At 39.7% G+C, this 27,722-nt stretch overlaps 1 protein-coding gene across 2 annotated transcripts in view; it reads right to left on the bottom strand.

Moving 5' to 3' along the window:
* LOC124796331 (nuclear envelope integral membrane protein 1a) overlaps positions 1–27,722 on the bottom strand; it is a 138,363-nt gene that overhangs the window by 100,076 nt on the left and 10,565 nt on the right. For both annotated transcript variants that reach the window (XM_047260464.1, XM_047260463.1), the window contains exon 3: positions 19,389–19,602. In XM_047260464.1, the coding sequence (XP_047116420.1) occupies positions 19,389–19,602 (214 nt within the window). The remainder of the gene's footprint in view (positions 1–19,388; positions 19,603–27,722) is intronic.

The following is a 27,722-nucleotide window of genomic DNA, read 5'->3' as shown; positions in this document are numbered from 1 at the left end:
ACCTCTAAACATGTCTACGCAATTCCCGAAACCACACAAGAAACTATGAACTTGGAAATACCTCACCAACATCCTATGAGAATTTCAGATAGACTACATTGCGATATCCATGATAAACATCAGAGAAATTATGGATGAAAGGGCAAGGAAAGGATTTTTTGAATCCGATCACCACCTATTCCAAATTAAAGTGAAATTTATACCCAGTAGACAAATCAAGAGAACCAACAAATTTCTGAGCAGAAACGGAGTATCTAGAATTAAACAAGAAAGAAATAATAGAAAAGATTAAGCTAATCAACAGTAACCAATGGTCAGATCTGTCAGAAAAATTTGAACTGATAAAACTGGGGCAACCACCAAGAAAAAGGAAACACACATGGTTGAACATGATGTGACCAAGCCATAGAAGACAGAAAACAAGCCTGGAAAAAACTTATCATAGAACATCTGAGAAATGCAACGAATTCAACAAGATGCAGAAGACTACTTCAAAAATAAATCCATAGTGAAAAAAGAGGTTATGAAAATAACAGATTGAAAGAGAGAGAAGGGAGTTCAACAAAAGTAACACATGAAAGTTTTACAGAACATTCAGAGAAAATATGACAGGGTACCAACCACCAAGTTTATGCTTCAAAAGGCAATATGGAACACTGGAGACAAACCCAAAAAGGAACTGTGAAACATTGGCGCAATACTTTGACACACTACTAAACTGTGATAAACCGGTGCAGATCCTACAGTCTGTGAATCCAGAACGCAATCCCGATTCCAAATTTCCAACACACAAGGAGATCGTGAAAATAATAAAATCACTGAAAAACAACAGAGTACCTGGAGAAGATGGACTGATTGCGGAAATCTGGAAATTAGACCACACAAACACATCACAGCCAAATACATAGAATCATCAAAAACATCTAGGAAACAGAAAAGGCACCAGAAGAATGAAAGTCAGCAATAATATACCCACTCCACAAGAAAGAAGACACAACAGACCCAATAACTACAGATGAATTTCACTACCGCCAGTGACATAAAAATTCTATCGAAAGCCCTGTTAAATTGGCTGGAGCCTCAATTAGGCGCCAGAGACCAATATTGACAAGAAAGTCCAAGAACACCACAATAACATTCGTTGACTTCAAGAAAGCTTATGACTCCATAGATAGAGAAATACACTTCATCAAACTGGAAAAAATGAAGGCGGACAACAACTCCAGAATTCTGATCCAGGACACATTAACAAACACAATATCCAAAAATGAAGTTTATGGGAGAGATCTCAGGATTATTTAAAATCAAGAAAGGAGTGAGACAGGGAGATTGCATGTCACCCATTCTATTTAACTTGGTTTCAGAGAAAATAATCAGGACGTTGGACAAAGGAATCAAAGGGGTAAAGATGGAGAGATAAGGATAAAACCATCAACATAAAATGTCTAGCCTTTGCCGATGATCTAGCCATCATAACAAATAACAGAAAAGAATCCAAGGAAGTTCTAGAGACACTACAAAAATCTTCACATGAAACATGACTATAAATGTCATATGAACAAATGCAATACATTGACACAAAATCCACAGACAGACACCCACAGGCAACGAAGTATGGAAAGATAACACAAGTAGATAGTTTCAAATACCTGGGAGATATTATACAAAAAACAGGACTGAACGCAACATCCAATGAAGAAATGACCACAAAACTACAAAAAGTATACAAACTTACACGGAACCATTACAACGAAAGAAGTACTTCCATCAGTGCCAGTAGTCTTATGAGAGGCCTTGTATGCCTCAGAAACAACAGTACTCAAAGGAAGAGTGAAAATTAAGAAGATGGAAAAACAAAAGGGGGAAATACTGAGAAAGATCTACGGCAGATCTTCAGAAAGAGGGGATCTGGATAAAGAGATCAACAAAAGAGCTGTACAAATAGAGATGATTACCAGCAACATCAGGAAAAGAAGGGCAAAGTTCTACGGACACATACATGGTATGAACAAAAATAGATTGACCAAGAAAATTCTTAACATGGTGACAACTAATACAGTGAAAGTCAACTGGTAAAGGAAACCATAGTAAACCTCAAGAAACTGAACACCTCCACAGGAGACATGACAGACAGGGAAAAATGCAGAGGGAAAAGATCAGGAAACAGAAATTTCAGCAAATGCCCAAAGATAAGAAAACAGGAAAGAAGTGGACAGAAGAGCAGAAGACACAGTGACTGTAAGAGAGGCTTTTGGGAAGAATAAAGGAAGAGAGACAAAACAAGCCTTGAAAATTGATTGTGTTTTAGTGCTCTCCTTAACGGAGAATTAACAACAACAACAACAACAACAACAACAACAACAATAATAATAATAATAATAATAATAAGTGATGGCATGTCTTGTACTATATTATTCTGAGTACAAGACAAAGCAGATGCACCTGGTAATGTAAAACAAGTTTAGATCTGCCACAGCTTAATCACCAGTAATAGCATGATGTTACATGAAAATGGAAAAAGAAAATCCCCCTTTTTTTTTAAAAAAAAAGGGAAGTGTAATTTGAAATACAGTAGTACAAAATAGGTATCTGCTTTATTTGTCTTTCTAATAGTCTGAAGTGTCACTACAACCTATGTTATCACAGAGGAATTTATGTTTTACAGTTGTGCATGTCCAAACAAAAGCTGTAACACAACCATGCAAAAGGGCGCACTGCAGAGAGAGAGAGAGAGAGAGAGAGAGAGAGAGAGAGAGAGAGAGAGAAGCACTATGTGAAACCTTCTCTGAGGTGGCTTTCACATATTTTATTCCGTTATATTGTTTTACGTCTATATATCAATTTGATAAATGGAATAGTATTGTTCACATACCTTTTAAAATAGTTACACAATACTGTGCAGTCATATATTTTAGTGTCTTATCAATGTAATTTCTTACAAAATTGGTAATGGCTTATGAGGAATGTGCTCCATTGTTTTAACAGTCAAGAAACGGATGGCTCATTTCAAATATTTGTCCAGAAGATTGTTCACACGAATATCCCAGAACCTCAATGGCAGGTAACAATATTGAGAAAGTGCACAGTGAGGTCCTGAAAGACCAACAATTAAGGGTCTGTGAAAACTTGACTTCAGAAGACTACCATAAGACTTATTACAGTACCATGAGAAAGCTTTTCGCGAGATGGATGCCTCCTTTGTTGGATATCTGACCAAAAGCAAAGGTGAAAACTAATTCTCTCAGGAATACTTGGCTCATTTCAGAAAGAATCCAACTGATTTTATGTACTGCTTTGTTACTGTAGGTGAGATGTAAGTCTGCCACTTAGTGACAAAAAGAAACAAATTAAAACCTGGAAGATGGTAAAACTGCAACAAGAGGCAAAAGTTGATTTTATTTGTCAGAATAGTTTTGCCCAGTGTATTCTGGGACTGCAAAAGTGGCTTATTCTTACTGAATACTTAATGAACGGTAAAACAATAACTGGCAAATAAGGCTTAAGTTTTATGCTCCAAATGAGATGTGGCCAAGATTGCAAATAAATGTCTTGTATGTGTATAGACTGAAGTCCCCTGCTTGCTTCTGTTTGTACATATGAGTTAATCATCTCAGGAACTACTGGACAGATTTTGGTTCTGACTTAAAGATAGACTGATTCATGAGGAAGGTTGATGCACATAATTCAGAAATATATCAAGGAAACTGGTTGAACTGTTATGAAAAAGTCCTCTGCTGCTGTGAAAACTATGCTACTGCCACCTAGTGGTACAACTACCACAACTCCACACACGAACAAAGCTTGAGCGAAACCTAATTTGGACCTGGTGGTCTGTGTGTGCCTGAAAACTGAAAGGTCTTTGGATCAAATCCTTGTTAGAGCAGGGATTTTTCCACTGACTTGACTTACACTACCGGTCAAAAGTTTTCCATCACCCACAAAAAAAAGCTATAGTCTAAACAGATCAGTAAAATAAATATTTTCTCAATCATTATGGACAATACTATATGGTGTAGATTTTAACCTCATCAAAGATCCATACTTTGCCCTCAGAATAGCTGCACAAACTCTTGGCATTCTGGAGATACAATTTTGTGCTGTTTTTACATTACATGCCTGTAAATTATTCCACTTATCTGTAACATTACAAGTCCTCAGTTTTCTGACCTTGTTGTCACGTTCACCCCATAAGAGTTCAATGGGATTTAAGTCAAGGGACTGACGTGACCAAATTATTTTCTTCAGTTCCCCAAATTTCTCTTTTCTACTGACATACCGCCTGCACAAATTAGGACATTTGGCCTCATCATCCTGCTGCAGAATAATCCCACAACTAATAAATATCCTGATAGTTTGAACTGCATTGTTGATCAGTATGCTGTGTTATCCATCTTTTTCAATGTTGCATTAATTCTCAATACATCACTGACTTTATCACTCTCAAAACTTCCACATACCATGAAAGACCCTCCATTGCACTCCACCATTGGTGTCACACACTGGCTTTTCATATGTTCTCCACTAAGTCAACAAACAAGCATTTGACAATGGCTTCCAGATACTTCAAACTTAGATTCATCTGAATAATACCTTGGACCAACCCTGCACGGTCCAGTTTTAATGTTGCTGCACCCAGTGCAATCTATTTGCGTAATAAAGGTATTTTGGCCACTATACAGCCCTTTAAAAACAGCCCTGCACAGCTGAGACACGAGATTGGAGCTGCTTGCGTAGTATTTATTTCCTCATGAATTTCACATGCAATAAGAGTTCTCTGATGTTGACTTGGTACATACATGAACTGATCTTCCCAGTATGATGTTACTTGTGGTCTTTCAGATCGTGAAACACTTGCACTGGCAGCAGTTTGCTTTAACCGCTGCAATGTATAGGCCATTGTTACTATGTCTTACTAAAACAGCCTTCCTGGTGCAGAGCTACAACTAAAGCATATTTTTCAGTTCTAATTTCCTGTTTACATCTGAATAAGATGTAATACAATACGAACCCCATTAGATGAACCCGATCAGGTATACATAAACACTACTAGATGCAAGCAAGTACTGTAAATTAACGCAAATTAATTGCTACATAGACAGCAGAAAGTAAGAGGCCAATTAGAATGGAAGCATCCTAGGTAAAGGCACGTCAGTGTTGTTGTGGACGTTCATCAGCGACCCTCTACGTGAACAATCAGTCAAATACACAGCAGAAACTTATAACTATTTTATTATCGGAATGGGAATGTGATTGAATATTCTAAATGAAGTTCTTATGAAGTCCGTAGTGCTGACAGGTGATTGAAAAGTTTTGACCAGTTTTTTTAACCTCTCAGTAATGCGGGCATTCACGAGAAGCAAAACATGGTATGGATTCCACGTTAAAGTTTAGATCTTATTTTCCCAGAGCTGGATCGAAGCTGGGTTTGGTAAGCGATAAAGTGCCAGCTTAGTAACTGAAAAGTCGGAGGATCAAATCCTGGTCAGACTACAGATTTTTAGTTCTGTTTATTTTTTTTTAACCTAGCAATCAATTACCAATTATGTGGAGATTAGCCATAAATGAAACAAGTTTCAGACTTCACATTAAACTGTAGGTTGCCTCTTCCTGGTAGGATAACTGGCTAGGGAGACAAGTCGCCTAAGAGATCTTGCATCAGGACACTACACCATACAAAATAATTAACAGAATTTATGCATATATTCTACTACTATACATGTTATAAACTTAAGCCCCCACCACATTTTTCTGCCTATAAATGAGAGATAATCTCAAGAACTACTGTAGGGCTTATGAGAATGTTTTCATTACTGGGTAACAATGATTCACAAGGAAGGTTTGTGTATATAATTTAGAAATATTTGGTGAAAACTGGCTGAACTATAATGAACAACAGGCCCCCACCATTTCTGCTACCTGTATGTGAAGGCTACTCTCAGGTACTACTGGAGGGATTTTGATACTCATGGCAGACTGGCATGACCATAATGCCACCAAGTAAGTGGTTGTGGAAGGTCAACATATTTGAAGCAAGGCTAACATTGTTTACGGGTTGCAGTCAGGCAGCTCACACCTTTAGGCGCTGCACTATGCTGGCAAGTAGCAAGTGCTGCTTAAATTGTCTAATGTACAATGAGAGGCAAAAATGTTGCCAACAGAGATTTGTCCATATCCAAGTTCAGAATCCCAATGTTCACAACTCTAGTGGTCTGTGGAGCTTCAGCTTCGTGTTTACATAATCAAATAGAAGCAATATAATAGTTAGGATGCAGAATATGTTGAGATTCAGTGCAGTTTAACTCTTTGTATCATTTCTCTTGAAAATCATTATTTGAGCACGTGGAAATGATTGAAATATAAGAACTTCACATCACTAGAATTACTACAATGACTAACTTTTCACTTTTGTTTCATTTGTTGAGTGGATAGGCTGACAGTTTACGAATATAAAGGAGTCAATTGTCTTTTTTTATTTTGACCTATGCAGTTAATATTTTAAATCTCAAATCACTACAAATAATGCAGTTGCAAGCTTTTCTAGGTTCCACATTCTTTGAACGAGTTCCATTTTATAATAGTCTAATCTTTAAATAAACAGACAAATGGTCATAGTAAAAATATTGAAAATGGATGTTATTTATTTGTAATTACTTTGAAGACTACCTGGTGTGTCTATAGTTTCCAGCTAAGAGCAAAGTATCAGCTGATTGGCACACATCACAAGTCTGCTTCAAAATGGCTGACATGAGTGTTCATGAGAGAATAACTGCTCTCTCTGGAAATGGTTTAGTGCATCAGAACCAAGATATCATTATGATGATGGTGTTTCCACAGGAAGGAGATGGATTAGACGATTTAGAGATAAAGGTGTGGCCGCGAGAGTCCAATACCTGGAACACCACGATTCTCTACACGAAGATAAGATGAAGAATTGGTCACAGCAGCCTAGAATGCTCCATTCTGTCTTGTCCAGGAACTAAATAGCTTCACATTTCCCGGGTCATCGAGAACTGCTCTCAGAAAATTAAAGAACTGTCATGTTCATATCAAAGACGACATGTCATGGATAGAGTAGCAATTGTGAATTATTGGGAAGATGTCAACTGGAGGACAGTCATTTTCTCCGACAAGTGCACAACTGAATCCATGAGCAGAGGGCCTGCTTTGTGGCCACACGCGCTAGAAGTGGACACAGAAGTGTGAAATGTTGGGGCTGGATGTCTTATATGGGTGCAGGAACTTTAGAATGTATCCAACACAAGTTCAATTCAGCACACTATGAACGTTTCCTTGGAAATGTAATTATCCATGGAGGCTAACTTTGGTACCCTGAAGGATGTTGTATTTACCAACATGATAATCATTCATCACACACTAGCATTAAGATTCAGAGCTGTTTTCAATGGAGGAAATTATTATTCAGTGCCTTCCTTGGCCTCCAGTCATCTGATCTCAATGCATTAGAGTGCCTATGGGCTCAAATTAAGAAGACTGCGCACCAATTGGCCAGACCCTCCTCCATGAACTGAGAATGCCTGGTAGGATTTTGTTCATTCTTCATGGGACAGAACTACAATGGATGATGACTTTTTGTATAGACTCGTCCATTCTATGCCTCAAAGGATCCAAGCTGTTCTTGGTGCCAATAGCTTGTGGACAATATGTTGAAGCTACACGTAGCCTACTCTTAATTTTATTTTATTTTTCTGTATTAGGCCTACATAGTTATTAGGCCAACAATGTTAATTTCAAAATATAAATTTACTTGCTGTTATATTATCAGTATTTTTATGGGAGGTCAGACGAATATCACTCCCCAAGGACAATTATTTTTATTGTTATGGGAGGTCAGATAAATACTACCTACCAGGAAAGATTTTTTTAGATGTCAAATTCACAAACCGTAATTAATTATTTACTGATGAGAATATGAAAAAAGTAAAAAAGGAAAATATATCTTAATCACAAAAAGTAAATAAAGCACAAAACATCTGTGATGTGATTAAGAAAAAAGGCTGCAATGAGATTCAATACAACACACACTATAGTTAACAGTACAGTAAGCTAACATGCTACCAAGGAACTACCGACCTCTTCTTTGCAGCGTAACTGCCGAATAGGCCTACCATCATTGAAGAATGTATATTAAACTGGAAACAACAGATACAGGGAGGCACATCCCCTTGCTACACAACTGCGCGTAAGGATTTAGAATAATACACCAATCATCTGATACGTTTCTCTTGGCTGAAAACTACAGACATTATAATTGAATGTATATTTCTTTTGATCTGTTGAGATATTTCATTAGCTGATATATGATTTGTTGTCTTTGTTTATATCATTATTTTACTTGTATTAAATTGTGTCCTGGTAAGCAGTATACTCAATTGCAGGAAAAATACAACCACACAAGTGACTAGTTTAACCTGAAATGTCAAATAACTTTTTTATATGGTGTGAAATATGTGGGAAATCAGCTACCTTAGAGAGAGATGAAATCAATTCTGAAGGTACTTTGGACAATATGTACACATATCTGATTTGATGCACATAACTTTCAAGTGGACTCAGGTCAGCTACTATACTGGGTACTGAATTTTATCTAAATTAGATAACCTGCACAATGAAGATATCAATGGTTTCTCAAATTACACCATAAAACACATAATTGATGTGATAGTGTCTCCTCAGGCTTATCTTATAAACTGCGTGTTTAAGCTGGAAAATTCCCTGATGTCTTGGAATTAAGAAGTGGTCCCAAGTTATAAGTGAGATAAAAAATAGAACTTACTATTATGGCCAATATCTTTCATCTCATATCTAAGGTATAGAATGCTGCATGGCTTTAGATCTAGTCTACCCATCATCGAAGATGTGGAATCTCTGGTTACAGATATTCTGAAATGTTTTGACAGCCATTCTTTTGCCTGCGTTCTGCTCCTTGGTCTGAGCAAACGATTCGATATTGTATCACATGACATCTTACCATTTACATTTGAACATTATGTTGGTAAGGACAAAGGGCTACTATTACTATTAATCAAATCGTATCTGTTAGACAGGATGTAAGTTGCCCTGGTAAGTAACTATATATCAAATGTCCTACCTGTTACTGTAAGGAGTGACACCATTCTGTCCTGGGGCCCTATTCTTTTTCTAACATACAGGGTGTTTCACAATTCATATTACAGGCTTCTAGGGGTTGCAGAGGGGATTTAGTAGATAAAGTTTTGATAAGCAACCTATGTCTTGTAATGTACTACTTGGGCACAAAATGGGTTTGGAGCTATTGCATCAGCATACTATGAAAGGAAATATGTATATACTTTTTTACCAGTACATTATTATTATTTATTTATTTCACATTCACTCGTGCCAGCTTTATTTCTTCTGGTCTTTCTCCTTGTCCAATATTCTTTCATTCTCATACTTTGTAACCTTTTTCTCTATTCTAGGTCTATTTCTATCCTCGAAACCTGTGAAAGTCCAAATTTTGATTTTAAAGTCACCCTATTGTGTATCTCTGGTTTCTGTATTTCCATTTCTTCCAGATCTCTTTATATCTGTTGGATCAAATATAATTTGGTTCCCTTGTTTACCAGAAATTGTATTATTTGCTCTGTTAATCCCCCCTTCCTACCTGTCCATTTTAAGGAACTGTCCAAAGAACATGCTCCTTTTCCTGATGATGTCTGAGATTCGATCTTGGTACAGAGTTCTTGGTTTGCTCGACTTCTGAATTCACAATCTTCTTCTGTTCTACATCTCAGTATTCTCCTGAGAATCTGTCGTTCCACCAGTTCTAGTCTCCTAACGACTCCTGTTCTTACTAGGTTAAGAATTTCTGTTGCGTATAAGGCTTCATAATGGGTAACAGTCTGGTAATGTCTCAATTTTGCACTGATAGAATATTCTACTTATTGCAGATGCTTTTATCTAGTTTGTATGTTGAATTCATTTTGTTTATTTGTGTTCCCTTTGCTTCCTTTTCTATTAGCCCAGTTTCTGTACATTCTACCAGATATTTTAAACATCTCCATCTTCTGTATTTTCCCTCCTATTGTCATCAATCTAGGAACCATCCTGATGCCTGTCATTAACTGTCTTCTAGGCATAGATCTTTATTGTTATTGTTTCTGTGCTGAGATAAAACTGTTATCAATCAAAATATGTTAAAACGTGACGTACTTATACAAAGAGTAAGTCTAAAGAATACAGTTAACAAATGTCTGGGTGGGCTTCCACACAAATCTAAATAAATATAAAATAAAATCAGAACAGGAAGTGTATTTTTTATTCTTAATAAACTGACTGAAAAGTTAATGAGTGTGAATATGTCAGACTATTAAAAATTCATCTCGAACCATAATTGAAATGAGATTGACATCTGGATCAACTGTGCATTAAACAATTACAAGTTATTCACTTTTATGTAAATTAAAACCTTGCATCAATAATGAATAGCTTCTGCCTTCACATTATACTTTCTTCCACTATAACTGAACTTCCAGAATACTATAAGGACCAAATCTTACAATTCAAAAACAGTGTTTATGTTGCAAAAAACGTAGAGAGAACGTTGTAGGTGCTCCCAAGACGGAGTAATGCTGAACACATTTCAAAGAACAAAAAATACTAACTATATCTCCCGTCAATATTAAAGTTTGTTTTTTTCTCAATGAAAAAGCAAATCAGGTATTAACTTGTAGAAGCTCTATCCACAATTATGGAACAAGAAACAGAAACATTGTATTTACCTGACTGTAAGATGAGGTTTTTCCCAAATTCATCATTTGAAAAATACAGGGTTGTCTTACATTCACAGACAAAGCTTTATTTGCTGAGATCAATCTTTTTCATTATGACACAGCTAATGTTTGTCGTATTTGCACTGATGAAGCTTTGGTAGTTGAAGTCACAGGAAGGTTTAATTTGAAGATTTCAGAAGGGTGTGATGGAGTGTGGTGGCACTTGCATGGCTGAATGTTGGGAAGGTAGCAGCAAGCAGGCAGTAAATTTCGTTGTGTTGCCAGACACAAAAATGCATCATGTGCATCTTGCTTTTTTATAAAAATCTACCATGTTTAAACTACAGTTCACGTGAATCTAAATATAGTCTGAACGGAGCTGAATTTCTTACTGACTAGTACTCTGCAATATTTTTACAGACAACAAATTAATTCTAACAAATTGATTCACACAAAAATCCAAAACACAGCATAATAAATGAAATATGATGTTCAACAGTGGTGATAAAGCAGCTATTGCTTGATTGCACTGTTGATTTTCATGGTTAGCAACAAATGATGAAGCACACTATTGGCCTGAAGTGGTTCGATTTCTGCAGATTGAGCACTAAGAAGCCAAGAATGTAACATATTCTTGTTACATAGTTTGCTTAATGCTGTAAGAACAATACACAGCAGCAATCGATAATGGATGCAAATTACAGCTGTGACTGTTGAGAGCTGTGGGTCTACAAGTCCATAATTGGTTCATGCAGGGTAATTTTAAATTTGTTGTGACTCAAGGTGCAGACGACATAAACATATATGCTGCAGGAAGGTATGATGCCACTGGAGTGGATGTTCGAAAGTAGTCTCAGATAATGAATGAATTCTTGATCATCAGTTCTACATGTCATACTGTTAAGGGAACAAATGAATTACAACAGCAAGTTGTTCAGTGTGTGCTAGAGTAATGCAATTGAGGCTTACCAATTAATAAATTAGCACAATGAAGGCACTGAAGATAAAGAGGAATTTTCCAGCTGCATGCGTTGCAGAACTCAAAGCAAGTATCAGCTGGTGTGGGGCAATGAAGACGAGAGGCATGCTTACATAATAAAGCAGAACAACACTAGCTCTGCGATTTCCCACAGCTTTTGATCAGAAACTTCTAGTACATCAACATCATATACTTATTTTGACAAGGAGACCACACAGCAACCGAATTTTTTTTTATATTTATGGTACGTGAAGATTGGAACTCAATTATCAATTGCTAAAGCAGTTTGACGAAACTTTAAAAAAGTCTCGAGAAAATCGACTGAAGTTTTCTGAGCATCTTCAATTCTCTAAACTAAGGTTGACTTCTTTTTCTTTCGACGGGCCGTGTGGCTCTGTGGTACTCTGCTTGGCCGCCACATGGGTGGCATGTGTTGGATAATATCCCACAGTAAAGTTTTAAATGAAGCTGCATGTCCTATGAGCATTTCCTGAAGCAAAAAATACATAAATACGAAAAAATTATATGTAACTTTTTTAAATTTTAAAAATCTTTGCTAACAGTATTTTATTAAGTACTGGTAATTAAGAATTTGTATTCGCAATTACAACTTAAGTTTTGTGCACAATTTGTAATAGAAATAAAGAAATGCTATTTTTCATAAAAATGATATGGTTGATAATTAGCATATAACTGACGAATTTTGTATTTAAATAAGTATTCAAAGTGAACAGCAAGTAGGGAAGGAGGAGGAAATTTTTAACCAAAATGAGACTCAAAATGGCTCTTATCAGTCTCAAGTACTGCTGGTATCATTTTCCTTTTTTTATTTATGCACTATGCACTTCGTGGAAATGCTCGTGGAACACACACATTTGTTTAAAAATTTGCATCAGCCTGAAACCGAACCCAGGTTACCAATCTTGCAGGCAAACATTCTACCACAGAGTCACATAGCCCTTTGGAGTTTTGAACTTTATTTAGGGAATTAAATAGGCTTGTAAAATTTCGCACATAATTTTCTCAAGAATTTTTGAGAATTGCATCAAACTGCTTTGCCTGTTCCATATTTGAGTTGAGCACTTCACGTACTTTTACTTCACATACCGTAAATACAAAAAGTTACAAGAAATCCGAATGCTGGTAATATCCTTGTAAGAAAACATCATGACTATTTACAACTGATAGTGTTAACTGTTTTTGGCAGACCTTAAGGTACTTTTTATCAATAAAATAGTTTGTAAAATTGATTAGAATACTTCAAAATAAAAATTTCTCAAAGAGCTCTTTTTAAGGTGGTGAGGGCATCATCCTATTGTTGGGTTAACACAGTTATATAGATTTAGAATATATTAGACTAAGTGAGTGCTAGAATAACATTAAACATACTGCCACAAAGCTGCAGAAGAAACTACCACTGGCAGTAAAAGAGCTACTTTACAGTTCCTTCAAGAAGTATTTACAGAACCTATTAATCAACAGTTGTGTTCATGAGTGGAGGAATTCTGTAACAGTGTGGTATCCTAAACCTAACATGTAATTTTTAATGTAAAATCTCATTATTCTATACATTCGTAAGGGCAGGTACCAGTACCACTATTATGTACATCATCAGTAGTTGACATAACAAATTTTCCTGTTTCTTGCTATAACATACTGCTGATGTTATAAACTTCTGTATGTCTCAAGCTTGTCTCTCTTCAGAGATTCCTTTCGCCTGACCATTTCAAAATTTTGAGGCACTATTTTTCTTTTGTGGCATGTTACTTTAACGGCTCCTCTGGTGTTCTTTAATTACCTTTTACCATCCTCTTCAGACAGTATTGGTTGTAGACAAATAGCATTCATTCATAGAGACATTTCTTCTTTCAACATGTGTTTTCTGAAGACTATTTGATCATTCAATCTCACTTGTTGGATTTTTCACCAACCCCACATTTGTTATCTGCATTAGAAAGGTGTTGCTCTGTTCCTACCTGTGTGTGTGTGTGTGTGTGTGTGTGTGTGTGTGTGTGTGTGTGTGTGGGGGGGGGGGGGGGGGGGGGAGGGGAGGGGGGAGGAGGCGGCATGCACGCATGGGGTCTACGAAGGGAGAAAACTGCAAAGAGATCAATGCTTGATTACAGTAAGCGGGTTGAAAAGTATGTGGGTTAAACAGAGAGGAGACTTCCCTGTCAATTCTAGCATGTTTGTCACCACTATCATTACATGATCCATATTATTTTATTTTGATAGATTATTTCTAGTGTTCGTCATAGTATGTGTCAGTGTCTTCCTTTTCCCTTCAGCTGATGCATTAAGTACCTGTAACTAAGATGATACCACCACCACCACCACCACCACCACCACCACCACCACATGTTCTGCTTATTGGCAGGTTTCTGACACCACTGTTGTCTCCATCTAATAACGTTCCAGCATGACTGCTTCGTAAGCATTGTATCTTCTCTTTTCACCTCATCTTGAATTTTTGTCTTTTCCTTCCTATTTTCTTCTGTCCCCCTAGTGCACGACAGATAGCCATTAGAATTCCTTTTCCTTGCAATATTTGCCCCACTCAGTCTGCTTTCCTTTTCTCAATAAGGTTTAGAAGGGTTCTTTGTTCCTTTATTCTCTGCAATAAGTCACAGTTCTTCACTTTACCCATCCATTTTATTTTTGCCATTCTCCTCCATACCAACTTCTTCAAAGTGCAGCACTCACAGCCGTACAGAAAAAACACTCCACATAAAGAATTTAATCAACCTTCTCCTTAAATCCAATGCCGATTTGATACATAATAAGCATTTATTTTTATGGAACACTTCATTTGCCATTGCAATTCTTGATCTTATTTCTTTTTCACTCTTCAAGTTATCAGAGTGCTCCAAAATATCTTTACAGTCCAATTTCACATATGGTTTTCACTTTAATATGCCTTTTACCATGTATTCTCCTCACCTTAGTTTTCTGTGTTTATCTTCTCTTTTACTTATGCAATGCCTCAGTTATTGACACCTATAGTTGTAGAATCTTAGTATATATTCTGAGATCAAACATATTGAGGTATTTTGAACAGAACGACCTCCTCCACACCAACCAGCACCGATTCCAAAAACATCAATAATGTGAAATGCAACCCACACTTCTCTCACACGACTTACTGAAAACCACAGCACTCAGGCAGATGCAGTATTTCTTGATTTCTGAACAGTATTAGACTTTTTACCACACCTACATCCACTACCAAAAGCATGGTCATACGGGGTATCAGTCAAAATTTGTGACTGTACTGACGATTTTTTGGTAGGGAGAATGCAGAAAGTTATTCTGCCTGGAGAGTCATTGCAGATGTAGATGTAACTTTGGGAGTGCCCTAAGGAAGTGTGTTGGGTTCCTTGCTGTTCATGTTGAATATTAATGACCCTGTGAACAATATTAATAGTAACCTCAGAATGTTTGCCGATGATGCAGTTATCTGTAGTGAAGTACAATCTGAAGGCAGATGCACAAATGTTCAGTCAGATCTTAAGATTTCAAAGTGGTGCGAAGATTGGCAACTTGCTTTAAATGTTCAAAAATGTACAACTTTGTGCTTCATAAAATGAAAAGACTTAGCCTCCTGTAACTATAATGTCAATAAGTAACCACTGTAAATGATACGTTCACATAAATGCCTGGGTGTAACACTTTGTAGAGACATGGAATGCAATGATTACATAGGCTCAGTCGTGGGAAAAGCGGGTAACAGACTTCAGTTTACTGGTAAAATACTACAGCAATGCAATCAGTCTACAAAAGGAGATGGCTTAGAAATCACTCTGTGACAGCCTATAATACTGCTCAAGTGTGTGGGATCTGTGCCAAACCACACTATATGGGGTATGTTGAACATGTACAGAGGAGAGCAGATCAAATAGTTACAGGTTTGTTTGTGCCTGCAGGAGAGTGTCACAGAGCTGTTGAAAGACCTTAACCACCAGACTCGAAGATAGTTTACATCTGAGAAAGCCTACTTTCAAAATGCAAAGAACCGGCTTTAAATGATGACAACAAGAATACACTACAACCACGTACATCTAATTCTTGTTGGGATCAGTTGCTTATAACAAAGCAGCGACGCCAGAAGATAGTAACGATTTGCAGAATGACCTCCAGAGAACCGACGAATCGTGCAGGCTGTGGCAGTTGATCCTCAATGTAAATAAATGTAACATTGTGCATACATAGGAAAAGAAATTCACTACTGTACAGCTAAACTATTCATGACAAATCACTGGAAACAGTATCTACCATAAAACATCTATGAGTAACTATCCAGATCTACCTGAAGTGTAAAGACCACATAAAACAAACAGTAGCAAAAGCGAATGTCGGACAGATCCATATGAAGAATGTCAACAAAATGTAACTCGTTCACAATGAAAGTGGCTTACACAGAATTTGTTCAATTAATTCTTGAGTATTTTTCACCTGCCTGGAATCCCTACCAGGTAGGATTGATATAAGAGATAAAGAAGATCCAAGGAAGAGTGGGGCGTTTCATCATGCGATCATTTAGTGGGTGCAAGAGCATTATGGAGATACTCAACAAACTCCATTGGCAGATGTTACAAGAGACATTTTGCATTGTGGAGAGATTTACTTCTGAAATTTTGAGAGAGCACTTTCCAGAAAGAGTCTGACAACATATTACTTCCCCCCCCCCCCCCTCCCCCCATATATGTCTTGCGTAATGACCACGAGGAGAAAATTCAAGAAATTAGAGCCAATACAAAGGCTTACTGCAATAATTCTCCTAATCTGCTATTTGCAAGTGGAACAGGGTTGGAGGGCTAAGTTAGTGGTACAAAAAATAGCCTGTGCCATACATTATTAGGTGGCTTCCAGAGTATGATGTAAACATAGACACAAGGACAGGATTAGATTAATTACAGCATGCCCAGAGGCATTTAAGCAGCCATTCTTCTCAAATTCCATGTGTGAATGGAATGGGGAAAGTCTTAATACCTTATGCAACTGTATGTGGCCTCTGTCTTGCATTTCATAGTGGTTTGCAAAGTATGAGTGTCGATGTAGATATTATCCAAAGAGAGATTCTTTTATCTGCAAGTAGCACCATGTCATCAGCAAATGTGATGCACTCAATCTGATGACATTTGCTTACTACTTTCTTCTTGGAAACCTAACATCTTCATTATCGAGTTTTTGATATGTATGGTAAACAGTGTTACTAAAAGACAACAACTCTGTCTAGCTCATCTTTAATTTCAAACCAAACTGCCACACCACTTCTTAGCGTCATGGCTGTTTCTGTCTTGTTCCCTATCAAACTTTAATTATGATGCCATTCCTTAACTGAAGTGATGTAAAACAAACACCGTTAGAACAGGCCTTGAAGGCCCAAAGGTACCGACCGGCCGCCGTGGCATCCTCAGCTCTTATCTATCACTGAATGCGGGTATGGAGGGGCATGTGGTCAGCACACCATTCTCCCGGCCGTTCTCAGTTTTCATAACCAGTGCTGCTACTTCTTAATCAAGTAGCTCCTCAATTGGCCTCACAAGGGCTGAGTGCACCCCACTTGTCAACAGTACTAGGCAGACCTGGACGGGGACCCATCCAAATGCTGGCCAAACCTGACAGTGCTTAACTTTGGTGATCTGATGGGAACTGGTATTACCACTGCAGCAACGTCATTGGCAACTGATTGATGTGCATGTTCTAATATGTTTCTCTAATATATTTCTCATCTACTGATGTAACCACCACACACTGTGCTCATTTCTTCTTACCTACTCCTATCTACAATATGGCAGTGTTCTAAACCTCTGGTACCCGATAGTCATTTGAATATTTGCTACCACCACAGTATTTACCTCGTACACTCTGATAATCTTACTTAGTTCCTTTCCTTTTGCACCAGTATGTTGAACATTCCAGGCTGCAGTGGTTAGTTACACTCCTGTTCAACCATATCCTTGCTTGTAAACGATGTTACCCATCCTTTATGTGAGGCTGTGAGTAAAACTTGCAATCACGTTGGAGCGTATCCAGTATAAGACTATTTACCTCATGATGGAGTAAATTGGACAAGTGGAGATGCCAGCTTGAGACCTCACTCACCCATTTTCTATAGGAGTTGTCTCACTTTGAAGACACTACGGGAAGAAATGTGAAGAAGGTGAGTAAGTTATTTGAAGGAACGTTTAGACGTTTATAATAAACAGTACTCTTAAAAGATGATTTCTTGGTAAATGAAACCAGCTATTATAGTTGATACATACTCAATATTTCAGCACAAATGTCAAATTCACCTAAAGTGCACACAGTATGAGGTGTCTCCTATCAGTGTAGATGGCTACGCGGGAAAAGAGACTGGTAGTGACAGTGTGTTCAGAGCAAACAAATTATCATGGTGAGTATGAACTCACACACACACACACACACACACACACACACACACACACACACACAGACAGACAGACTGGGTCTCTCTTCTAAGAGCCATTTCCTCTGGTGTTTTGGCAGATATTTGCAATTTTGTTTCTGCACTGTGTAGATGGAGTCAGCCCAAACCATTACTGCTCATCATATCTTATGTGATGCCAACTGCCAATGGAAAGTGTTTCTAATTACAACAAAAATTTTATGTGCCAATTTTATAAAGTGCTCCAAAATAGCTTAGCCTGATATTTATAGCTTTTGTCCATTAAGGCCTTTGTCAGCAACAGACACACACACACACACACACACACACACACACACACACACACACATGCGCAAATGCAACTTGCACACACATCTGCAGTCTCAGATAACTGAAACCACGCAAGTTGTGTGTGTGTGTGTGTGTGTGTGTGTGTGTGTGTGTGTGTGTGTGTGTGTGTTGCTGACAAAGGCCTTAATGACCAAAAGCTATAATTGTGTGAATCTTTTGTTGTGCCTATCACGAATCAGCATCTCCGCTATATGGTGAGTAGCAACTTTCCTTCTCTAATTTTGTTACATTCCATCCTGGATTTTCCATTGTTTGATTCTAGCCTGATATTTGTTTTATCAATATGTATCAAGAGAGACAGTGAAACATGAAGAATAAACAGCAATCTAGCTGCAACTCAGTAGCGATGCATGCTTGGCAGTAGCACTCAGTGCGAGCCATGGCAGTGCTGTCACGCTGGAATACTCATATTCTTTGAGTTCTACTGTCCCTGTTAGTACATAAAACTAAAACAAATATCAAACATGACTAATCTGGGACGTCTTTATCTAATGAGCACATAAAATCCCCTTTAAAAATAATTTTGTTTGTAATGGTTAACAAACTGATAATTTTCATGGACACTGGGTGTTGCATAAAAGATGGAGTGAGAGCTATTTGTTTGGGCTGACTCCAGCCACACAATGCAAAAACAAAATGGCATCTGCTGAAAGGCCAGAGAAAATGTGCCTCATGGCTCTTAGGAGAAAGAAAATATACAAGCAACATGCAGGATTTGTTAATTCTACAGAAACACAATTCATGCATACTGAGAGTTGGAACAGCAGTTAAAGGGACTAGTAAGCTTCTTGTCCTGAAATAATACTGTCTAAAGCACTGTGGCTTTTTTCTCTTTTCAGTTACCTTCTATATCACACATTTCACTCTTGTTGCAGCTGATGAAAAAAATAGCACTTACGCAGATGGAGGAGCTCCACAGTATATTTTCCCCGCTTCATATTGTACACACCAACACATGTGCGGTTGAAAGGATCAAGATGGTGTATATTAGACTTAGAAGAAAGCAGACTGAAGCTCCACGAGGACTGCTGCAATTCCAGCTGCTCTGCAACTTCTTCTGGCGTGTGTCCCAAATAGACATCATAATTACTAGGATCCACATTTATTTTCAACTGTAACATATTTTAGAACAATTTCAGAAAAAAGAGGTTCCTATAAAAATGCAATTCACACAACTTATCTACTAAAGGCAATAAACTGGTTACAAATATTTATAGGCATATGCCACATAGCACTGATGGGCATCTAGAGGAAAAAAATTTTAATTTTACTTTCATTTATATAAGAAAGATACTATTTTATAATAATTTCAAGTCACTATTTCTTCTATGCCAGTGATGAATGAAAGCTCCCTGCTATGTAACTATAAATTACAGATACAGAACAATGGGGTCCCCTAACGAAATCTTATTTGTGAAGACGGACTGATCTATAGCATAGCCTAAAGTCTGTGTTTGATGATGATGATGATGATGATGATGATGATGATATGGGTTGAGGGGGCGCTCAACATCACGGTCATCAGTGCTCTGATGAAAAATCAACAGGAAATCTCATGGGTGGAGACGAAGGCTGTCCCCACATGCAGAACAGTTTATAACGTACTGAAGTCTGCCACCCTTCCCCACCAGTTTAGGGATGAAGCCTGATAGTTCACAAAATTTCACCACTCTGTTAACACTGGTATCGGTATCTGCGAGGATGGTTGGCAGATCTCCTGTGAGACCAAGGGCTGTCCTATTATCAGTATACAGGACGCATGTAACCACAATATGCTGAACTGAAAGTGGCACGCCACAAACTTCACAGAAAGGTGGATCCTCCCCCCGGAGGAGGAAGCTATGTGTGAAAGGGCTATGCCCGATGTGCAGTTTGGTAAGCAAAACCTTCCAGCGGTGAGGCTGACACGAAGTCCGCCAAGCTTTTGTGGTCGGTTTGAGTGACCACAGTTTGTTGTTCGACACCTGCAACCATTCAGTCTCCCACTGATGCATGATGCATCTGTCAGAAAATGAGATAACGGCATGCAACGGGATGGGACATTGACGTACAGCACCATCCCAACATGCTTCCTTGGCAGCTTTATCAGCCATGTCATTACCCTGTATCCCAACGTGGCCAGGTACCCAGCAAAAGATCACCTCCTTGCCATGGCGTTGGAGCCGCTGTAAGCAGTCATGGATCAGCTGAATCAGCGGGTCTACCGGATACAGTTGGTGAAGCGCTTGCAGTGCACTATGAGAATTGGAACAGACAAGAAAACTCGTACGGTGATGTGTGTGAACCCTCTACAGTGCCATTAGAATGCCATATAACTCCGCATCATAATTTGTAAATTGTTCTGGAAGACGCACTTTAAAAATCCTATCAGGGAAAAACCACAGAACAACCAAGAGCATTCCCCTGCTGGGATCCATCTGTATAAATAACAATAAAACGATGGTACGTACTTAAAATAGACGAAAACAAAGTTGTAAAAACCATATCTGGAGTACAATTTTTTGGGTACTGCGTCAAGCTTAAAATCACTTTGTGCCTCCGAAGACACCAAGGCGGCAGTGCGTTCCATCCCTGGGTGTGTATTTTCATGCCCGAGAGATCCAGATCCTTGAGGCAGGCCATAGCACATATACCAAATGGCTGGGTCACGTGGGGCCAATTCCTGAATAGTCGTTCGAAGGCGGGTTGGATCACTGAACTAAATGCCAACGACTGAGGTGACGCTGAGATTTTCAGCGCCTCTCAAGCCAAAAGGATATGTCGCCAAATCCAGAGTGGTGGTTCACCAGCCTCTGCACACAGACTCTGAATTGGGCTGGTCCGAAAGGCTCCAGTTGATATCCAAATGCCCGCACGGTGGACAGCATTTAACATCCAGAGGTAGGAAGGATGGGCCGATCCATAGACCATGCTGCCATAGTCTAAGCGTGATCAAACAAATACCTTATAAAACTGTAGGAGACAGGACCTGTCAGCTCCCCATGTTTTTCCGCCAAGGCATTTCAAAATGTTCAACAAGCGGACGCCCTTTGTTCGTAGGTCTTTCAGGTGTGGGAGCCATGTCAATTTTGAGTCAAATAATAGACCCAAAAAGCACACTGTGTCTTGAAAAAGTAAAATACGTCCCCCCCCCCATTGTAAGCTATAGTTGGTTAAAACTCCGAAGAGCATGATTAAAATTGGCACACACAGTCTTCTCAGGTGAGAACCGAAAACCAGTTGTCTGGGCCCAGGTATCCAGCCTCCTAATGCTGAGCTGTAACTGCCTTGTCATCGTCATAAGACCAGAGGAAGAGCAGAAGATTGCAAAGTCATCCACAAACAAAGAGCATTTGACAGGGCTCCTGACTGCAGAGGAAATGCCATTGATAGCGATGGCAAACAATGTAACACTGAAGACACTGCCCTGGGGCACAGCACTCTCCTGAACATAGCAATCAGATATGGCACCGCCAATGCGATAACGAAAACGCCTGTCCTCGAGGAAGGATTGGATCAGAAGTGGCAGGCATACACGTAGTTCCCATCCATGAAGTTGGCGAAGGATATTGTACCTCTAAGTAGTGTCATGCTTTTTCGAGGTCGAAAAACACACAAACTGAATGGTTTCGGTGTAAGGAGGACTCCTGTATCGCCATCTCCAGTAGTATTAAGTTGTCAAGAGTGGAATGGTAGCACCTGAAACCACACTGGGAGTGGCTCAGGTAACCTTAGGACTCGAGCAGCCAAACGAGGCAGCAGTTGACTATGCATTCAAGAGTCTTACCCATACAACTAGTAAGAGCGACACTCCGATAACTGTTAGGGGCGCTCCGGTCTTTACCTGGTTTCCAGAATGGAATTAAGATTGCCTCCTTCCAACTCATGGGGTACTGTCCATCAAACCAAATCTGATTGAAACAAGAGAGGAGCTGACCTTTTGCTTCAGGGCACAGATGACGAAGCATGACATAATGGATCTCATCAGGTCCTGGAGCAGTGTCTTTGGCTGCAGAGAAAGCTGATTCCAGTTCCCACATGGAGAATGGGAGGTTGTAGACTACTACATTACGTGAGAAAAAATTGAGCTTCCTCATCTCTGCAGTCCGACGGAATACCTGAACAACAGGAGCTTGTCTGGATGATTTAGTAACAGTAAAGAAGTGTTCAGCTAAAACGTGAGCCATCTCTTCTGGCGTTTCCACCAAGACCCCATTATGTGACAAGGCCGTAAGGGGATGTGGATTACCCTTGCCTGAAATCTGTCTTATTGATTCCCAAATGTGCACAACGGAAGTGGACTGATTAATGGAAGTTGTTAATTCCCTCCAGGAAGCCCTCTTCCTTTCTTTGATCACTCGCCTTGCATATGCTCTCGCAGACGTGAAGACATTAAGACTGTCTGCAGTTGGACACCATTTTGAAGTTCCGACGAGCTGTCCGTCTGGGCCTGATTGCCAATCGACAGTTGTCATTCCACCACGGTACAGGCCGTCGTCCGAGGTGGTTACTAGACCTGGGGATGGACTCTGTGGCATCCCTTTGGATCTCATGAGTGATATGGGCTGCCGCCTCTTGTGCACAATACTTTCGTTCAAAATTAGCCTGTTGACTGTACTGTAACCAATTTGCCCTTTGTATCATCCACCAGCGTGGTCTCCTGTTGGTCGGTGGCAGACGAATCCACACTGGGAAGTGGTCACTAGAATGTAAATCTGGAGCCACTTCCCACTGAACTGAATCTGCAATAGCTGAGGAACAAAAGCAAAGATCAATAGCTGAAAAAGACCCTGTAGCTGTGGAAAAGTAAGTCACCTGACCGTTCAGAAGGCAGATATCCTCAGAATGGACGAGTCACTCGATCAGCCCACCCCTGGAGCCGAGCCCCACAACACATTGTGGGGATTGAAGTCCCCCAAAAGAAGGAATGGGCGTGGAAGTGCCTGGAAGAGGTCTGCCAGTGCGAAGTGTCGGGGAGGGGGGGGGGTACAAAGAACAGACTGTGATAGTAAATGGTGAGAAAACTTTCACAGCAATTGCTTGGATGGCTGTGGCAAGAGGGACAGCAGAGGAGTGGTATCTGTCATAAAGAAAAATAGCCACTCCACCTTTAGCCCTGCCTACAGCAGTATCATCTTTCCTGTACACGTGGTAGCCCCGTAATGTAGGTCTGCCTGTGACTTTAAAATGCGTTTCTTGTAAGCAGATGCAGAATGGTTTATCCTGGACCAGCAGCTGCAATTCTTCCAAATGTGAGTGATACCATTCAAATTCCACTGCAACACAGAAGTCCCTATGGAAGCCATTGGTTAGCGATGATGGTTCTTTCCTTTCTCCTTCGTAGGCGGTGATTTACCGGGGAGATCAGGGGGAACATCAGCTGGTTCCGCATTCTCTAGTTCTTCTGATTCGAAGTCCATATCTTCAAGAGCATAGTCGCCATCAGAAAGGGAGAGTGCTCGTCGATCAGAAGGCTTACCTACCGCTTTCTTGGACTTAGAACTACTTTTAGAAGAACTTTTTCTTTACTGACAGGAGGAGGAGGAGGCTGTCTGGGTTGCTGGGATGGCTTAGGTGGCTTCTGAAGGTGGGGAGTGGTATGTGGCTTAGGTGGTAAGTCTACTGCTGACGGCTTCCAAGTAACATCAGTTGCAAGTGGAGCATTTCCCCCACAGGTACAGCAACAAGTGCATGTGCTCATACTTGAATCTGTGGTCCGAGATTGTGTGAAGGCATCACATTCAGCTATTGGTGTTTTAAGGGCTGATGCAAAAGAAGTTGCTTTGTAAGCCTTTTTAGCTTCACCATAGGGTATGCGTCTCTATACTTTCAACTCTTGGATTTTCTTTTCCTCGTTGTAAACCCCACACTGGGTGATCCCCAGAGCAGTTAACACATTTCGGAGGGAGTGTACAAGAAGTCCCCGACTCGTGAGCAGAGCCTCCACAACTGCCACATGTAGCCTTCCTGTTACATCCCATATTGGTATGGCCAAATCTTTGACATTTATAGCAGTGCATGGGGTTAGGAACAAATGGGTGAACCTTAAGGCGGATATAACTGGCAAGGATATATTCCGGTAATTCGGGAGTACTGAATGTTAGAATAAACATTCCCGATTTTTCCAATTTTCCATTGATTCTCCTCGTATAATTCTGCACCTTTTTGACACCCACATTCTTCCACTCTTCACGCAACTCTGCAGGGTCCATCTCCATTATATTGGAGCAGGTAAACACGCCCTTACTATAGTTAAGGGTGTTATGCAATTCAGCCTCGATTGGGTAGTCACCTACTACCTTACATCCTAGAAGCTTAGATATTTGGGTGGAATTAGCGGTTTCCACCAAAAACGTTCCATTACGTAGTTGTTTGACACTTTCCAGAGACCCAGCTATACCTTCCAATACCTCGTTAATATAGAAAGGGGATATCTTCTCAAAGCTTCCCCCGTTTCGCTTGATTACAATGAAAGTGTCCATTATAATTATCCGGGCTGTTATGCTGTGGTCGGTTGATGAATTTTGTCTCAATTCCCAACGTTTCGTCTCCGACTGCGGGAGACATCTTCAAGGGTGTCCGTAGGTCGATGGAAGGTCCAACACACTCACCCAGTCAGTAGCGAGCCAGTGGGTGTGTTGGACCTTCCATCGACCTACGGACCCCCTTGAAGATGTCTCCCGCAGTCGGAGACGAACAGTTGGGAATTGAGAAAAAATTCATCAACCGACCACGGCATAACAGCCCAGATAATTATAATGGACATGATATTTCTGGCTGTGAAAGTCTACATTTTAGTATACAATGAAAGTGTTATGGCACACTAATGCCCTGTTACTATTACTCTTAGACTTCTTTTCGGGAGGAATGACCAACCGAGCTCTCTTTGAGGAGTGGTAGTTTCATGAGACAGTTCCATAAGGATCCCACAAGACGCTAGGGAAACAACCATTGACCCAGGCAGAGCCCTGCATGCCTGAGCAAGCCTGATTCAACTGGGGTGCGGCAGGTGCCCCAGAGGTTGCTCGCTAAAGACTGTTTAACCTCAACAGCTATTCACCTCCTCAGCGAGTAGCAAACCTTGAGGTTGAGGTTTTTTTTTTTTTTTATTATAGAGGTTCCACCGCCGCGCCGCACGGTGGTCGTTGAAGTACGACCAGAGCTTACGGTGTCAGAGGACTGGTAGCGCCTACCAGTCCCCAGCTCAGGAACCCCGGGGTTGCCACGCCCGTACTCAGCAAACGAATGCTGAGCCCCTGAGGGGTAAAGTCTGTGTTTGGTTGGAAGAAGAAAATCTGAAACGCATTTTTCTATAAGTTATTAAAACTGCAAGGTAAATTTATAAATCAGCATTGCATAACAGACAAATCTACAAATATTTCAATGCATATTATTTCCATACAAGTTGTAGTCAAAGTTTTTATTTTTGTCTTTAAGAAATACGGTAACAATTATTTTTATTTGTTTGTTCACAGTACATATCCACAGTCCTGCTACACACTGAAAGCCCTATGCCACAGTACCATAGCACATCACTACAGGAGCCAAAAGAAAATGGGGAAGTCCACTGACAATGTGGAGTATTGCGTGGTAATTTTTTTTTTTTTTTTGTGTTTGGAGGGGAACAACACAGCAACAATTCATATGGAGTTAATGTCTGGATATAATGCACCATTATATCACACAAGATGTGTTAAGTGTCACAGACACTTCCAGTGTAGTTAGCCAAATCTCTTGGATGAAGTGGCAGTCCATCTCTATGAAAACCTGGGAATCTCAAGGAAAGTGGGTGTATCACAAGAGGGGTGATTGTGGAGAAAACGAAGATCAACCATGGGTCAGTATTCAACATACAGAACAACATTTTGAACATAACAAAGGTCACTGCTTGTGGTTCTGTGAGTGGCCATAACCATTCAGAAAGGCTGCTGAGCCAAGGCAGCAGTGGCACTGTGCACCTGAGTCAAGCCAATCCATTTAATTTCTCTAGCCCCCTCATCACAATGGATGAGTTCTGGGTGTATCACTATGACCTAGAGTAGATAAAGGTGTAAAGCAAGAAGCAGAACCTACAGCTGAAAAAGGTGAATACTCAACCTTCATCAGGCAAAGTGATGAGTGTTTTTTGGGACTGTCATAATGTGGTGCTAACAGGTCATGCTCGTAAGGAGGGTGGAGACTGTCGCAAGACCCTGATACTGAATTCTCCTCTTAAACCTTTACATTTTTGCTTTGTTATTTTCCTAATTTTCCACCTTCGTATTACTAGGTTTTTCTATGAACAGCCCACTATAAATCCTTATTTATTCTACCTCCATCAGTTCAGAGAACTCTGCCTTTGACACATTTTACCCTGTCATACTATTACTGAAAGCCTACTTGTCACTTTTTATACGTAATAGTTGCTTACACAAAACTCTCCCTCTTTATCTACCACACATTGTTCTATAAAGACTTTCATTTTTCAAATTCCATCAGCACCTAACCCTCACTCTTCATGTCCTTTACACTATTCAAGCACAGACCTACATGAAGCCTATCATTTTGCCAAATACTTCCAATATTTTTGCAGTTTCCTACCTTCCTTCACAAGGATAAAGATCCTCACTCCCCAAATCAGAAACACTATACTCAACACCATCTGCAGAAACCATCAAACCTATTTTTATCCTACCCCTGCCTGTAAATACCATCCCCTCTCCCAAATAACCCACCAATCCTGTAAAATTCCCTCAATGTTAACCCCTCACAGCAGTCAAACTTCGCTGTGACGATCTACTCCACTTCAAATATCTTCATAACCAATGAAAAATACTATTCCCATATACTCTCTTCTGACTCCCAATACTATTGTCAATCTATCTTCAAAAACCTTGATCCTTGCAGAACTCGCTATCTCTCTGAAAGGCCTTACCTTCAGCCTCAAACCTATATTTAACACGTGTGCATTCAAGGGAAACTATGACCTATCGTGGTACAGTCGTGTGCAGGGTTGCCTGTTTGGCTGATGTAAACAGTGTAGCATAATCATATGCGTAGTTCCAGTCAGGTTCACTGATGGCATCAACTCTTGACACTGGGCGCCAATGTGGCCGCACTATTCTAGAAAGCCAGTCAAGTATGCTGAACAAGTGTGTGACAGTATGCTTCCATTCACTGTGTGTTTAAGAGGGTCCCACAACCTCATGCCAACTGTCTTTGAGTTGCCTTGGGTGTAAAAAGAATGTCACAGAGCCTTACCAAGGCCTACAAG

Source organism: Schistocerca piceifrons, chromosome 4, assembly GCF_021461385.2.
Source record: "Schistocerca piceifrons isolate TAMUIC-IGC-003096 chromosome 4, iqSchPice1.1, whole genome shotgun sequence".
Taxonomy (NCBI): domain Eukaryota; kingdom Metazoa; phylum Arthropoda; class Insecta; order Orthoptera; family Acrididae; genus Schistocerca; species Schistocerca piceifrons.
This window is presented reverse-complemented; position numbering and strand designations above follow the sequence as displayed.